General features: G+C 36.1%; 1 protein-coding gene across 1 annotated transcript in view; it reads left to right on the top strand.

Annotated features, from left to right (window-relative positions):
* The first annotated feature begins 334 nt into the window (after positions 1-334).
* LOC121407100 (ras-related protein Rab-22A-like) overlaps positions 335-14,435 on the top strand; it is a 28,311-nt gene continuing 14,210 nt past the window's right edge. Inside the window, exon 1 of the mRNA XM_041598030.1 lies at positions 335-503. Within this exon, the coding sequence (XP_041453964.1) occupies positions 468-503 (36 nt within the window). The 5' untranslated portion in view covers positions 335-467. The remainder of the gene's footprint in view (positions 504-14,435) is intronic.

Here is a 14,435-nt window from a genome sequence, read left to right on the forward strand (position 1 = left end):
ATTTCACACGTTTTCTAAACATGAAAATTGCCATACTAATGAAATATAGATATCTTGAGACCGATACACAAGTAAATTTCAGGATACAGTAGTCACCAAACGTTTGGATTCCTGTTTTAGATGTCTGGAAAGCTTTTTACTACCCCTTCCCCCTTTCCCCAAAGTCCCCTCCTTTTTTTTTTTTGGGGGGGGGCTCTAATTAATTGCTTGATTGGCAAGTCTAAATTTAGACTTAAAAACCAGTGGAACTTGAAAGACACATTTCCGCTCTTCAAACGCTGCATGCCTGGACGGTTCAAAACGTTATTGCAGTCCCGGGATACCGTATATAAAAGCATATAACTCCTGGATCCGCAGTCTACAGTACACAATCGCGAGCTAACTATGGAGCCTGAACATCGGATGATTCCGCTCTTGAAATGATTGTATTTTACCGCTTATTTTGGATAATGTGAACTTTAATTACGATGGCGATGAGAGAAATAAAGTTATGTCTCCTGGGAGTAAGTATCTGATTGATTATTCATTGATAATTTCTCTTGTAAACGAAACACTAAAGTTTAAACAAATCCTTTTGCCGAGTTGTATGGGAGCGAAGTCACCCGAGTCATCACCGGCGGCGAGACGACTGAGTTCAAGTTCGCCAGTATCGGGCAAGTTTTTTTTACGGAAGAAGGAGGCGTTTGTACGTACACTTAGTATAGGGGAGTTTCCCCGAGTGTAGATCATGTGCATAAACAGACGCACAGAGTTCCAAGTTATTATATTACAGTAGGCATAATTGTACTTGATGCCCCCAGGGGACATCGACGTTTTTACCTTAATTGTGGTAGGCCTACTCCTTGATTTCCCGATGCATTTTCACACCAGCCAATCCTGGTTAATAGAAAAAAAATAGATAACTACGGTATTTTTCACCTCTAGTCTAAACTTAATGTTCAATACCTGTCTGAATTTTTGTAAAAAATTGATCTAACCTGATGAAACTCACTACTCATCCACATCATTTAAGTTAAATATTTTAAGCTTTGGCTGGGAAACTTCGATCTTGATGTCGTCCTTTGAATTCTCAGACTTCGCTCGATCAGCCATCGACGTGGTTTACTGAAGTTCCCAATCAAAAGATCTGCCAGTGCCAGTGGCAGCTCGCCCATGCCATTGTTTTGCAAGATTTTGGTCGTTACATGTAGTTGGTATGTTAACAATATGTTAACATGTAATTGCAGTAAAAATCAAAACTACGTCGATAACCAAGCACCATGATGTCTGACTTCTCAAGAATTTTCAACCCTGAAGGAGGCAGAGGTAACCTTAACCTGAAGAAGACTTAGATTAGAATTCAAACTTTGACCCTGAGATCAAAGCTGAAATACAGCCATTCCTATCTCCTGATGCCTGATGGTGCTGAAATTCAGGTCAAGGATCGATCGATATAGACTATATATTTCTAGATAGATTTATTGCAAAAATACGGCCAAAATTTGAAGTGGTGCTAAACTGCATTTAGCGTCAAAAAATCTGATTTGAATAAAGAGAAAAATCCAACAGGCATACAGGTACCGGTAAACTACAGTGAAAATTTCCTGGGAGGGGGTAGATCTACTTGAAGAATGTAATGGACTGAAAACGAAAATAGGGGGCTCTGCCTCTGGAACTAAACTTTGGTCTTGAAATAGGGGCTCCAGAACTGCCCTAGGATCAATGATAGCTAAAGATGCAATGCTCTGGAATGGCACAAATATCGTGTTTAGGAGCAGTGCATGAAATATGCATGAAATTGCATTGGTCATGACTTTTCTGCATGTACAACGAACCAATTTGCCACTATGCTGCGCTGAGTATAAGCGGGCACTGAAATGAGAGAAAAAAATTATTTGAGGGTTCATTGGATCATTGGATGGATCAGGAAAAAATAGGAATATCTTTGTCTTTCTAAATTGGTGATGCTCTTGAATGGAAATTTAAATAGAAAATGGGGGTCTTGACCATGGCACATAGGGCCTACGTATCACACATTTATAGTACCCCCCCCCCCCGAAAGTTTTATCAAAATTAATTGGATGTAAAATAAGAAAGCTATGACATTTCAAGCTTTGCTTACAAGTTATCCTTAGATCTATGCTTAGATACAGAACATCCACTCACTGTTTATTTTGTAATCTTGAAATATGAAATATTCTAAATTTCCTCTCATTGTCTTATGCCCTGTTAAAAAAAAAAAATCTCAGGTCATCTGGCATTACCATTGTGGTTCAGTCAAATTGGTCCTTAATGTCAAATCTGTAAAAAATGAAAAAACTAGGTACTTACAAAAACAAATGAAATAACAATTGTGAGTAAGAGATATCATTGACTCTCATTTGCATGTCACTGAGTTATGCATATCTGTTTTGTGACAAATTTAAAATGTCTTAAAGGGATTATCCGGGCTGAAATTATTTATATCTAGACTTAATACAAGTAGAGTCGAATTCACTGAGCAAAATTCCGAAAATTTCATCAAAATCGGATCACAAATATTAAAGTTATTGAAGTTTAATTAAATTTTAGCAATATTTTGTGAAAACAGTCGTCATGAATATTCATTAGGTGGGCTGATGATGTCACATCCCCACTTTCCGTTTTCTTATGTTATTGCTGTATTACATAATTTTGTCATTATTTCATACTTGTGTGAATAATATTTCTCCCTTATAATGAAATAAGCTTCAGCAATAAATATCTAATGCACTAAATCAGTCGTCAATCCAATTTTTCTAGTTCTTGGAGGAAAAAATTGAATAAACCTAATTTCATATAATAAAATACAAAAGAACAAGCGGGGATGTGACATCAGCCCACCTGATGAATATTCATGACAACTGTTTTCACAAAATATTGATAAACCTTAAAATTCAATAACTGTTATTTGTAATTTGATTTTGATGAAATTTTTGCATTATGCTTAGTGAATTCTACTCTATCATTAAAGCTATAAATGCTTTTATAGCCCGGACCATCCCTTTAACTTTCTTATTTTACATCCTATTTTGAGGAAATTTCAAGTATAACATTAGTTTTTGAAGTATCATCAAAGTGTATTGACCTAGTTCATGAAACTTGGACATACAAGTAATCACAACTATCACTAATCCTCTTGCCCGAGTTTCAGGTCACATGATGAAGGTCAAAGGTCATTTAGGGTCAATGAACTTGGACCATATTGGGGAATCAATATCAAAATCTTAACAAAGGTTAAGTTTTTGAAATGTCATCACAACTTTCAAAGTTCTGTAGTTCATGAAACTTGGACATAGGGGTAATGGTGCATCACTGAAGATCCTGCCTGAGTTTCAGGTCATACATGTACATGTATGACCAAGGTCATTTAGGGTAAACAAACTTTGGCCTCTTTGGGGGTATTTGTGGAATTGTCATAACTTTTAACAAAGTTTATGGATCTATTTTATGAAACTTGGACATAAGAGCAACCATGTATCCCTAGCCATCCTGTGCGCATTTCAGGTCACATGACCAAGGTCAAAGGCCATTTAAGGTCAATGAACTTTGGCAGTGTTGGGGACTTGGGGGTAAGTGTTGGGGACTTGGGGATATTTGTTGAATTGGTATCATAACTTGGAAAGTTTATGGATCTCGTTCATGAAACATGGACATATTAAAGGGTAATTTATGAATGATTGTTTTGCAAAATTATTATTCAAATGATGATAAAATACTATGTCCATTGACCCAAAATGACCTTTGACCTTTATTATGTGACTCAAGTCTTTCTCAAAACAATTCATAGTGCCAGAGGTGTTCCACTTGTTCTATATTGATTCAAATCAACATTTTTCTGAGGTGGACTTGACCTTTGAAGATTACAATACACAACCTTTTTTTATTGTTGCCCATTCAGGCCATCACAAGATTTCAGTCATAATTAATTTTTTTTTGTGACCAAACATTCAAATTTGATGGCCCGTAAAAAAATATATAGAAAAAAATGAAAAGGAAATAAAACCTTGAACTTCTAAGTCAACATAAAATGATAAATCTACCACCACAAATAATAAGTTTATTCAGATTTCTTGATCTACATGAGACACACAGAGTGTAAGGTAGTGCTTACCTCTCGCCTAAAGGCAAATATGACTTTACATGATAGATCTAGATCTAGGCTTAGACAGGAAGTTATAACAGTTGTTTTTTGGATGTATTAAACAGTTTGTGACATTTTACTATCATCCTTGGAAAAATCGTAGTCTGAACGCTCAAGAGAAAAATTAATTATCTGCATTACAATGCTACAGGCAGAACTCTTAATACGAGTCCGCATTGTCTCTGCATTTCACATGTGTGCACTAATGAACGAAACGGCAGCGCCCCATTGGAATGACGCACTGAATGGTATTGTTCAGTAGAATGTCGCTTATCCTTCCAAAAACCTGGGGGAATAAAACGGGAGATGTGGAATACTTCTCTATAGCGTTCAGACTGTAAGTTTTCTGGGGGATCTTCTGTTTACATTACAGGGACATCCCCCTTGGGATGTACATGTAAGTCTGTATGCAGATAAAGAGAATTATTAACCCAACTCTAATTAGGGATCATTGCTGTTCAATGTCTTGTCACCTATCTTTTGTCCTTTGATCGCAAGACAGCAGTCAGTACAAGGGAAATGTATGACCAATCACTTGGCTTGACAGGGCCTACAAAAATGGACAAATCTAACCTTCTGAAAAGGGTTATTAGAAATAGAAGTAATAGAAGCTTAAGCACTTTATCATTTGATTGTCCTTGACCAATAAAAATTTTCTGCATACATGTTTGTCGCATTAGTAATATAGTCTAACTGCTATCACTGTTAATTATTGTACTCACTACTTGTTGTACACGAGCAAATGGGTGGCTGAACATCAAACATTTGTACCTTTGCATGCATAGCGTCTAAAATGTACATGTACCGTCCATAATGTACCTTTAAACGATCAGGAACAAGGTGACGTCATTATAAAGATTCAAGTCATTGTGCAATGCGTAGTAAATGCAGGTGCAATATAGGGCCTTGCTTACTGGCTAAGTGCGCATTGCTGCTGCTGATGAGATGTACATTTGAGGGATTTTGCTTTTCACTTTCAATGACTCTAATTTTCATAGATTAACATAGGAAAAATCAATTACTGTTTGTATTTTTGCTAACTTTTGAGCCATTCTCCAACACAAATAGTGAATATTTTTATTTGCAATGGTGCAACATTTCACATTCAGTGATACATGTAGGAAGAGATACCCTGTTCAACTTGGATACACCTTGTTGAATAGAGCATCTTTATTTTACCTTATGCAAAATCTTGTACCATTGCGCTCATGCCTACATGTACAGTTGAGGTGTTTTACCAAGTAGTTGGTAATGCATAGTATCTACATGTAGTAGGTGTCTGCCACTGCTAAAACATTGGTCTTAAACACTGGTGCATCACCGAGAGTTGATTTATCACCCATTTGTGTTATCATAGCACATTTTGATTGTTTTATTGACACCTGGGAAGTGGAACACTCTCCTATTTAATAGAACACTGACTGGTGCTTTGAACACTACAAGTGTATGTGCTGTGTTGATGATCTTCATATAGTTTTCATTCTTTCACTTAAGGATGTTCAGCTTGCTTTTAACTACATGTACATGTATGTCAGAAAGTAGATTTCAAGTATTAAAATTCTCTTCCAAGTTTTTCTCATCTGGAAATTTCCTATATTTCCTTTTCTGTTTTGGGTGGCTTTCACTTTAATGCATTTAAGTGTTTCTTAGATTTTCCTACTTTCGATAAAGGGTATAAACTTGTATCTCAATGTATTGGAGAACCACATGCGTGTCACTGAGCAGGAAGCCATACATAAAGCCAATCTCTAAATATGATTGACCATATCTTCCCTTGCTTGCGGTTGTTGCTCCAATTGCTCATTTAGATTTCATCAGAATGCTCTCTGGAACAATTTGTACTTATTGATCATTATGTAGTGTTCCACAACCCAAGTAGTGTGCCCAAAGCCTCAGACGCTGTGGTAGATGGAGCATTGCCAAACATGAAAAAAAACATGATTAGGAGCGAGTAGTGTCTCAATTCAGGACATCCCAATGCAATGAAATTTTCATGATCTCCTTCCTCATTCTATTTTCTCTTTCTTGTTCTGTTCCTCATTAGCTTTTCCGTTAAAATTTTTGAAGTGTCTCACCCCCACCATGTGCCCCTCCCTCACCCGTATCGACTCCCACACTCTCTCTCTTTCTCCCTCCTCCTCTCTCTATCCCCCTATTTTCCATCTCTCTATTTTTCCCTACCTTTTTGTATTTACCCTGTGTCGAAAAATGATGTACAAGTACACTGTATGTTCTCTCAAATTTCCTTTTGACTCCAATTATAATTTGAAATCTAGATTATGGTATAAATCCTGAGCACAATTACAACAATTTGTCAAATCACTCTGAAAAGCACTTAAGAAGACATACATGTAGCTTTTATAATTAAAAACTTATATTTGTTTGCATGTATGTCATTACCATGGTCATAGGGTCCTGCAGCAATTTCACCAGACTTAACTTACAGGCGATGTATGGAGTGACATTCTGTGTTAAACCACAGACTTCACCTCGTTTTGATGGGGTTTCCTGACTAGGATCTGTGGCACATGAAATATTGATAAAACAATTAATGAGAGAATGGAATATGGCAGAAGAAGCAGGATGCTGAAATTTAGTTTTAATAGAGCAAAATAAATTGAAGAATTTAGCACTGTTTTTAGCAATATGTATTTAGCTATTTTCAGATGATATTAGGTTGTCTCCAGAGTCATCAATAAATGCTATCAATAATTAATGAAAAATAATCACTTACAAATTTTATTTGGTCCAATATGAGTAACTGGTTAAACATTAGGTATGGGGTTCACAAACCACTTTGGGAAATCATATACATGTAGTATGGAGGAAATATTCTATGTCAAGATTCTCAAATAAAACTTCAGCCAGCTCTACATTTATCCACCATTAAAGCCACAAATATAAAATTGAAGTTGGGAAAAAGGATGAAAAAAACATTTTTGTGTGACTTTTAAGCAACTCTTTTAGTTTCCTGGTTTCCAGGATTACCATCTTTTTCTGAACATTGACAAGCCACAAATACAAAATTGAAGTTGGGAAAAGGATAAAAAAGCACTTTTGTGTTACTTTCAGTGAAGCTACTTTTTAAAGTTTCTTGTTTGGGAGTATAATCATGTAGGCAATTACATGGATGGCATGCTCAGTTTAATGAAATTGAATACAGGACTTGAAAGGAAAGAGTGTCATGGATGAGATTCAATTACAGGATCATCAAACGAGAATAATTATTGACAGGACAAAAGTGTGAGAAGAGACGGATGGCTAGATCAGTGTGAGAATGACATTGGTTTTGGTGGTCAGAACGGTGTGGCAGACAGCAACAGGTTGCTGTCACAGGCAAGAATACAATCTCAGGGTGCGTTCAAGCGATTTCAGTAAGCTGGGATGCTAAACGAGATTCTGAATTCAAAATGGCAGCTTAAAACACTCTTATTCTAGTTGGGTGCTCAAGTGATTTTTCAACGAAGCTGATTCTCACTTGTTACAAGACATTCTCATTTGTCTGCACAATTTGATCCAGGAAGCACAATGTGTGTAAGTAAACTGTGATATGGACACAGCAGACAGAATTGTCTCAAACTCTGAACCAATAGCCAATCTTTAGTACTCGTTAGCAAATCAGGGCTACAATTTTTTTATTATATTTTCAGGGTAAGACCAAATTTCTATAGGGCACATTTTAATATTTCAGAAAAAAAATTGAAAAACGAGAATGGGCACTAAGAAAAAAGCCTCAAGTGTTAAAATATTTGCCTTTTGTGCAAGCATTCCATGTTTATCTTCTGAAAAGATGCTTGTTTTTTCATGACCAACTAAAAAAGGCTTAATGGTCCATGACCATACATGTACGCTGAACTTGGGTCTAGTTCAAACTCTGATCTAAATTTGTGATTTGATGCTCAAATCATTCATAACTGACTGAGAATAATTACTGAAAGAGTTCTCTTCATTGTTAAAAGGTGAGGAAAGAGCCAGGTAAAGATAGGAAACATGTAATGCACATATATGTACAAGTACAATTTTGAAATTTTTGGCTTCCTATTAGACCATTGCCTAAGTAAAACCGGACTGCAGAATAAGGGCTAATGTCTCAGAAAACTGTCGTTCTAGGAGGAAAAAGAATTGTGTAAACTCAACTTGAGACCAGGAAAACTTTATATCAATTGGCAAGGTAAATCCCCATATTTGTCAGTCCATCACTGATCATTGGACAAATCAATTTCCTGTGTTCTAAGAAAATTGGAAAGGTGGTACTACTGACTCTCTTCAGTCCAACCAATTTAAATGTCAAATAGGTACATTAACTACATGTATAACGACACTTTCAAAATAAATTACATCTACATGTATGTATTTTGTAAAAATATACAGCATTCATATGTGCGCATCTGCAGTTTTTCACAGAATAAACCTAAAATGTCACTTTACTTTGGAATTGGTTTCAGACTTTCAGTTAGAAATATCACCAATTGTATGTATGTACTAATTGTAGCTTTCATTATTTGGTCGCTTTGCTCATTCTTTATTTATCATATCATTACTACATGTATGTTTACAAGTCTCAATTTAATAACATGTATTTGGGAATGGGTGGTGTAAATTAGAATGCACATTGTGCGTACATGAAGGAGTCTAGGCCTACACAACATATATGCTTGATCATCGAGAGAATTTATTCAAGTACATGATGACAATTATGTACTCTCAATAACGTTTGATTACCTAGTTTAAACAGTACTTATATCTTTAGGGGCCGTCACACCTTGAAAGCTCAGCCAACTTTAATCAATGCATTTTGGGTATGGTAAACCATTTTAACATTTCCCAATAATGATAATAATAAATTAAAATAATAATAATAATAGCTGGCTTATAAAGCGCTTTATACCTGAGGATACAAAGCACTGCTTTTATTACCACGTCTTTAGCTTTTTTTCTTGATATACTGTCAATAGTTTGATTTTTTATACAATCAAGTAATGGAATACAAATGTACTTGACATCAAGGAAATTATTTGTAATTAACAATAGCAATTCTTGGGGTCAAGAAAAAAGGTGATATGAAAAGAAATGACTTGCCATACATACATGTACATTAGCAAAGTGTACACTAGACCAAAAGCTTAGGTCTCTGTTATTTTGGTTGTTCAGCTGAACTCCGTTGGCTTCACTCACCAAATACAGAGACCGAAGTTCTAGCGCGATCTGTACAGGGGACTCTATGGCCATACGTTTACATGTATGTACTTACATGTAAGATCGGATAAAACGGGGAAGTGAATTTGCGCGACAGCCGAGGTAAGTCACTGTTGTTGTTCCTTTTAATTTGATTTTTCTCAGTTTTTTGGCAATTAATGCCAAGAGGGAATATGAACTTGCATTTTGGTCGCAATAATTTTCAAAATTTTTATTCATTAAAGACAAAAATTGAAGAGCCCCGACGGGGGAATTTTGCATTGCAAGTCCCCTAATGGTGGCTGCACGATAGCGAGCCGTCTGTGTACGAGGAGAGAAAAAAAATGTTAAAAAACTCCTCGAAACAGACGGCTGCCAACTGTCTAAGTGTACACTAGCTGAAATGCTCAGGTATGACAGCCCCTTTTGTTGTGTCTCACATGATAGCCATCTGGCATTCTGGCCCCTTCTCAACAAAACTATTAATACTCCAGACAACTTATAAATTAGCTACAAATCCTCTTTATCATCCACTGACGTACAACTTTGTGGGTAGAGTATTCAATGTGACACTTTCTCAATACTGAATCAGTTACGTTGGTCCAGAAGTGTAGCCATTCTCTTTGTTTCGCCAAGCCCTGTTTTGCACAAAGAACTTGTAGGTTAACTAATCAAGGACTAGAAATTCAATTAGATTTTCTTCTAGCGGGGGTGGCCAGGGGGATGATTTACTCAGTGAATGAGTAGAAGAAGCATTCCATTTGACGTCAGTTACAAGTTCGATGACAAGTTTAGTTTGGACTGCGTCTTCGGATGGCAGGATGGCCCAAGGAACGCAGCCAGGAGTGGGCGAGATGAGTCACAAATTTTCCATAAAAAGGAGCAATTAGTTAGGGACGTCATAATAGACTGGTAATGAAATGTGACGCAAAACGTCAACTCTAGGCTCACAAGGGAAGCATGAGAGTTTGTCATTTTTTCTCTTTGATCCAAAAAGAATCGACCTTACTTGTAGCTGCATTTGTGGTGAAGGCGTTAGAATGTTCCCTATCTATCATCTCAGATGGTCTATTTTTGAACAGCATTGATATGACCCATCAATCTGAATAGTCTTTGTTTGTAGTTGATATTTATTTTGAGCTTTATTTGTAGCTGTTATAATATTTAGTTATTGAACAGAATTGTTTTCTGAGTGTTTTGATCTTTGTGGAAGTTACAGCCTCTGTCTGTTCTGCAGCAGATATAATGTGTGTATCAGTATCGTTTATGTGGAAAACAGGGCCCACTGGGAGAACAGTATGTACATGTATCACTGCTGGGGATACTGTGTATAAATGATGACGATGGTGACTATAACGACGATGGTGAAGATAATAACAATAATTATGATGATGATGATGATGATTATTATGTCGATGATAATGATAATAATGATGATGGATGATGATGGTGATGATACAGGTACATGTATGTAATAGTGATGTACAACAATACCATGATCAACCCTCATCAAGCCCCGGGGGGGGGGGGGGGCGGACTTCCATTCACGAGTGGATACCATGCGCGACCATGAGATCTCAAAAGTCACCCTAAACACGTATTTTCCATATTCTGAAAATGCACCCCTTAACAAGTATTGACGTGTGAAACCCTACCCTTAACAAGTATTGGAAACAAAGCAATACTATGGGAAGTATTCCCTGAATTATACCCCTAAACAAGTACAGCGATATTTCAAACGTGGACATCAGTTTTACCTTTACCGACATCATTGGGTTTAGTACAGCCCAATCAACGCAAATTATACACTAAACACATAGGCCCGTATTCTGAAGTCAGGTTTAACTTAAACTCAGGTTTAAAGTTGCGGTTTAAGTATGGGAAGCCAAAATCAATTTTTTTTGTTATTGACGTTTCTTATGTTTACTCTTTCCTGATTCATCGATGGTGAAGACAATAATCTATTTATACTTCCAAGACAATTATGAATGATTTGAGAGCCAAATGAGCTGAAATATGATATCTCTACCGTTATTGATTTATGTAACAATTGACTATCCATACTTAAACTACAACTTTAAACCTGAGTTTAAGTTAAACCTGCTATCAGAATATGGGCCATAGTGTTGACTCCTGGGACAAAGAGTACATCCTTTATATAACATTTTAGTCTTGATTGTTTATACCCTCGCAAATTTGACACAAAACATGTAAATTTCCTAGATACCCTTTTTTCATTATTTTAGTGTTTTTGAACCCTTATTACGTGCCCTATCTTGAAAAAGACATCCTTTCTACGTGTTTTTTTGGTCGCGCATGGTATCCATGTGAGTGCCCCCCCCCCCCCCCGCCAGGCATCAAGCACACATTTCTCATAGAGATTTACATAGAGATTTATTAAGTGTACGTATGTGTGTACACATGTATAGGTGTATTCGAGCCAAGGATTGTTTCCTTCCCCATAGGTGGATAACCAGGATGACTAGATTTTGAAATTGAAGACATGGGGTAATCCATAACAAACAACCTGTAAATGTCATTACTAGTCTGCTATGCAAACCAAGTTCTCAAAAGGTCTGAATGTGCAGTCAAAGTATAATGCCTTAATTAAAGGTGCTCTCACTCTGCAAGTTTTGTGCTAGTCTATAGTGTGGAGATCCAGTTGTTGATCAAAGTGCCTGCAGACTATGTTACTACTTGTGGGCCAATTCAAGTACATCAATGCGACAATGTAAATCTGGGACTGGGAGAGACGTATTAAAATGTAAGGGTAGCTGGTAGCTCCTGAAGTTTGGTGGTTCTTGTGAAATTCATAGTTAGGCCTATTTTGAATCTTGTTTTGGCTTGATCACCTGGTAGTGTTTTGTTCTGGTTTTGTTAATTCAAGGAATTCAGAAATCCTTATTGAGGACACATACTTCACCTGGGTCGGGTGCAGCACACATGGATACATTTTTTTTGCTGAGTGCTTACTGAGGGATATCTTCTTGATGTTTTTCATTTTCCATAGATCTGTTTTGCTCTAAATGCATTAATAGTTTAATAGTAAAAGTCTGCCTCGATGCAATGATGTTCATTGTTTCTTATTGAACTTATTAATGGGAAAAGGGGTTTAATGGAGTGGGTTTAAAATTTAGGAAGGTACATGTAACATGAATTGTGCTCATACGGCAGTTGCTCCTCGGCAAATTTCTCTGAAGATAATAAGGTAAGGTTCTAGTTGTCCTAAGGTATTTGGTTCAGAATTATGTGCGAATAAGGTAAGGTCAGGTTTGAAGCTCAAGTTTAAATTTGGCTAACTGTAATGTGTGCTTTTTCAGTACATGTAGGTGCAATTGTCAAGGAGCATAGTTGTATGGCATGGAACCATGTCGGACACAGCAAATTAAGATACAGGGCAGCTTTGTATGACCAGGGACCTCTCTCACATCCCTGGTATGATGCAGGATTTCGGGTCAATATGCTGTTGACTTGTCCACTTTCAAAATTATTGTGTAGATATTTTCTTTGAGACAAAAGGTTTCCTTGAAGCCTGACAAATTGTCTGAGGCTTGTCAGACACAGCAATAAGTGCAAACTGGATTCCAAGTTAATCTATTGCAGTTCACTCCAGTTTGTAAAGCTCATCATTTGGCCTCTGGAAAAGAATTCTCCCTGTATTTTAGAAACGAAGATGATAATAAATTAGGTCTGATGTGTTCTCTTCTTCATTTATCCCAGCAGAAATTGTCATTTTCTTTGATACTATTCAAAAAGACATTTCAAGGAGTTTGCCACTCTAATGGTCAATGTATGGTGAAACACCCTACATGTAAACATTTGGCATGCATGATCAACTATGAGCCTTTGAGCACACTTCTTTTTAGTAAACTTTACTATATTTTTTGCTTGTTATTTTTACAAATTTTCTTTCATTATCTTAAAAATCACAAGGGGGAGGTGGGAATTTATACAACAGCAAAATAATAATAATGGTGGTGAATACTGGTGATGTTGATGTTGATGATGATGATGATGATGATGGTACTGTTGGTGATGATGATGGTACTGTTGGTGATAATGATGATGATGATGATGATGATGATGATGTTACTGATGGTGATGATGATGATGATGATGGTACTGTTGATGATGATGATGATGATGGTGATGATGATGATGGTACTGTTGATGATGATGGTACTGTTGATGATGATGGTGATGATGATGATGGTACTGTTCATGATGATGATGATGATGATGATGATGTTACTGATGGTGATGATGATGATGATGGTACTGTTTGTGATGATGATGATGGTGATGATGATAATAATAATAACAAAATTGATAAAAATGATAATAACAATAATAGTAGTAGTGATAATAATGATAATGATAATGGTAATAATAATAGTAATAATTATAATGTTGATGATAATACATGTAATAATGATAATAATGATAATGGGATTGAGAATGACAATAATGATAATGATATTAACAATAATAATAATAATAATAATTAACAGTAACAACAACAACACAGGGTAGCCACTTCAGTTCTGGAAAATGTCCTGATGAGGGCCTTGCTTATACGTCAAGTCCACCCCAGAAAAATGTTGATTTGAATAAATATAGAAAATCAGACAAACCTAATGCTGAAAATTTCATCAAAATCGGATGTAAAATAAGAAAGTTACATGTATTGCATTATATAGTTTCGCTTTTTTTTCACATAACAGTGATATTCACAACTCAGTGACATGCAAATGAGACAGATGATTATGTTCCACACTCACTATTTCGTATGTTTCTTATTGTTTGAATTATACAATATTTCATTTTTTACAGACTTGACAATTAAGACCAACTTGACTGAAACATTGCTACATGTAATTCCACATGTTCACAGAGGAATTAATCGTTGTTTCACTTGACAATGAGGAGAAAATTAGAATATTTCATATAATAAAATATGAAAGAAATGGTGAGCGAGTGATGCCATCAGTCTCCTCATTTGCATACTGATCAGGATGTCCATATAACTGTTTTGTGAAATTAAGCAAAACTTAATGTCATAACTTTCTTATTTTACATCCAATTTTGATGAAATTTTCAGCATTTGCTTGTTGGATTA

This window comes from Lytechinus variegatus, chromosome 2, assembly GCF_018143015.1.
Source record: "Lytechinus variegatus isolate NC3 chromosome 2, Lvar_3.0, whole genome shotgun sequence".
Classification (NCBI taxonomy): Eukaryota; Metazoa; Echinodermata; class Echinoidea; order Temnopleuroida; family Toxopneustidae; genus Lytechinus; species Lytechinus variegatus.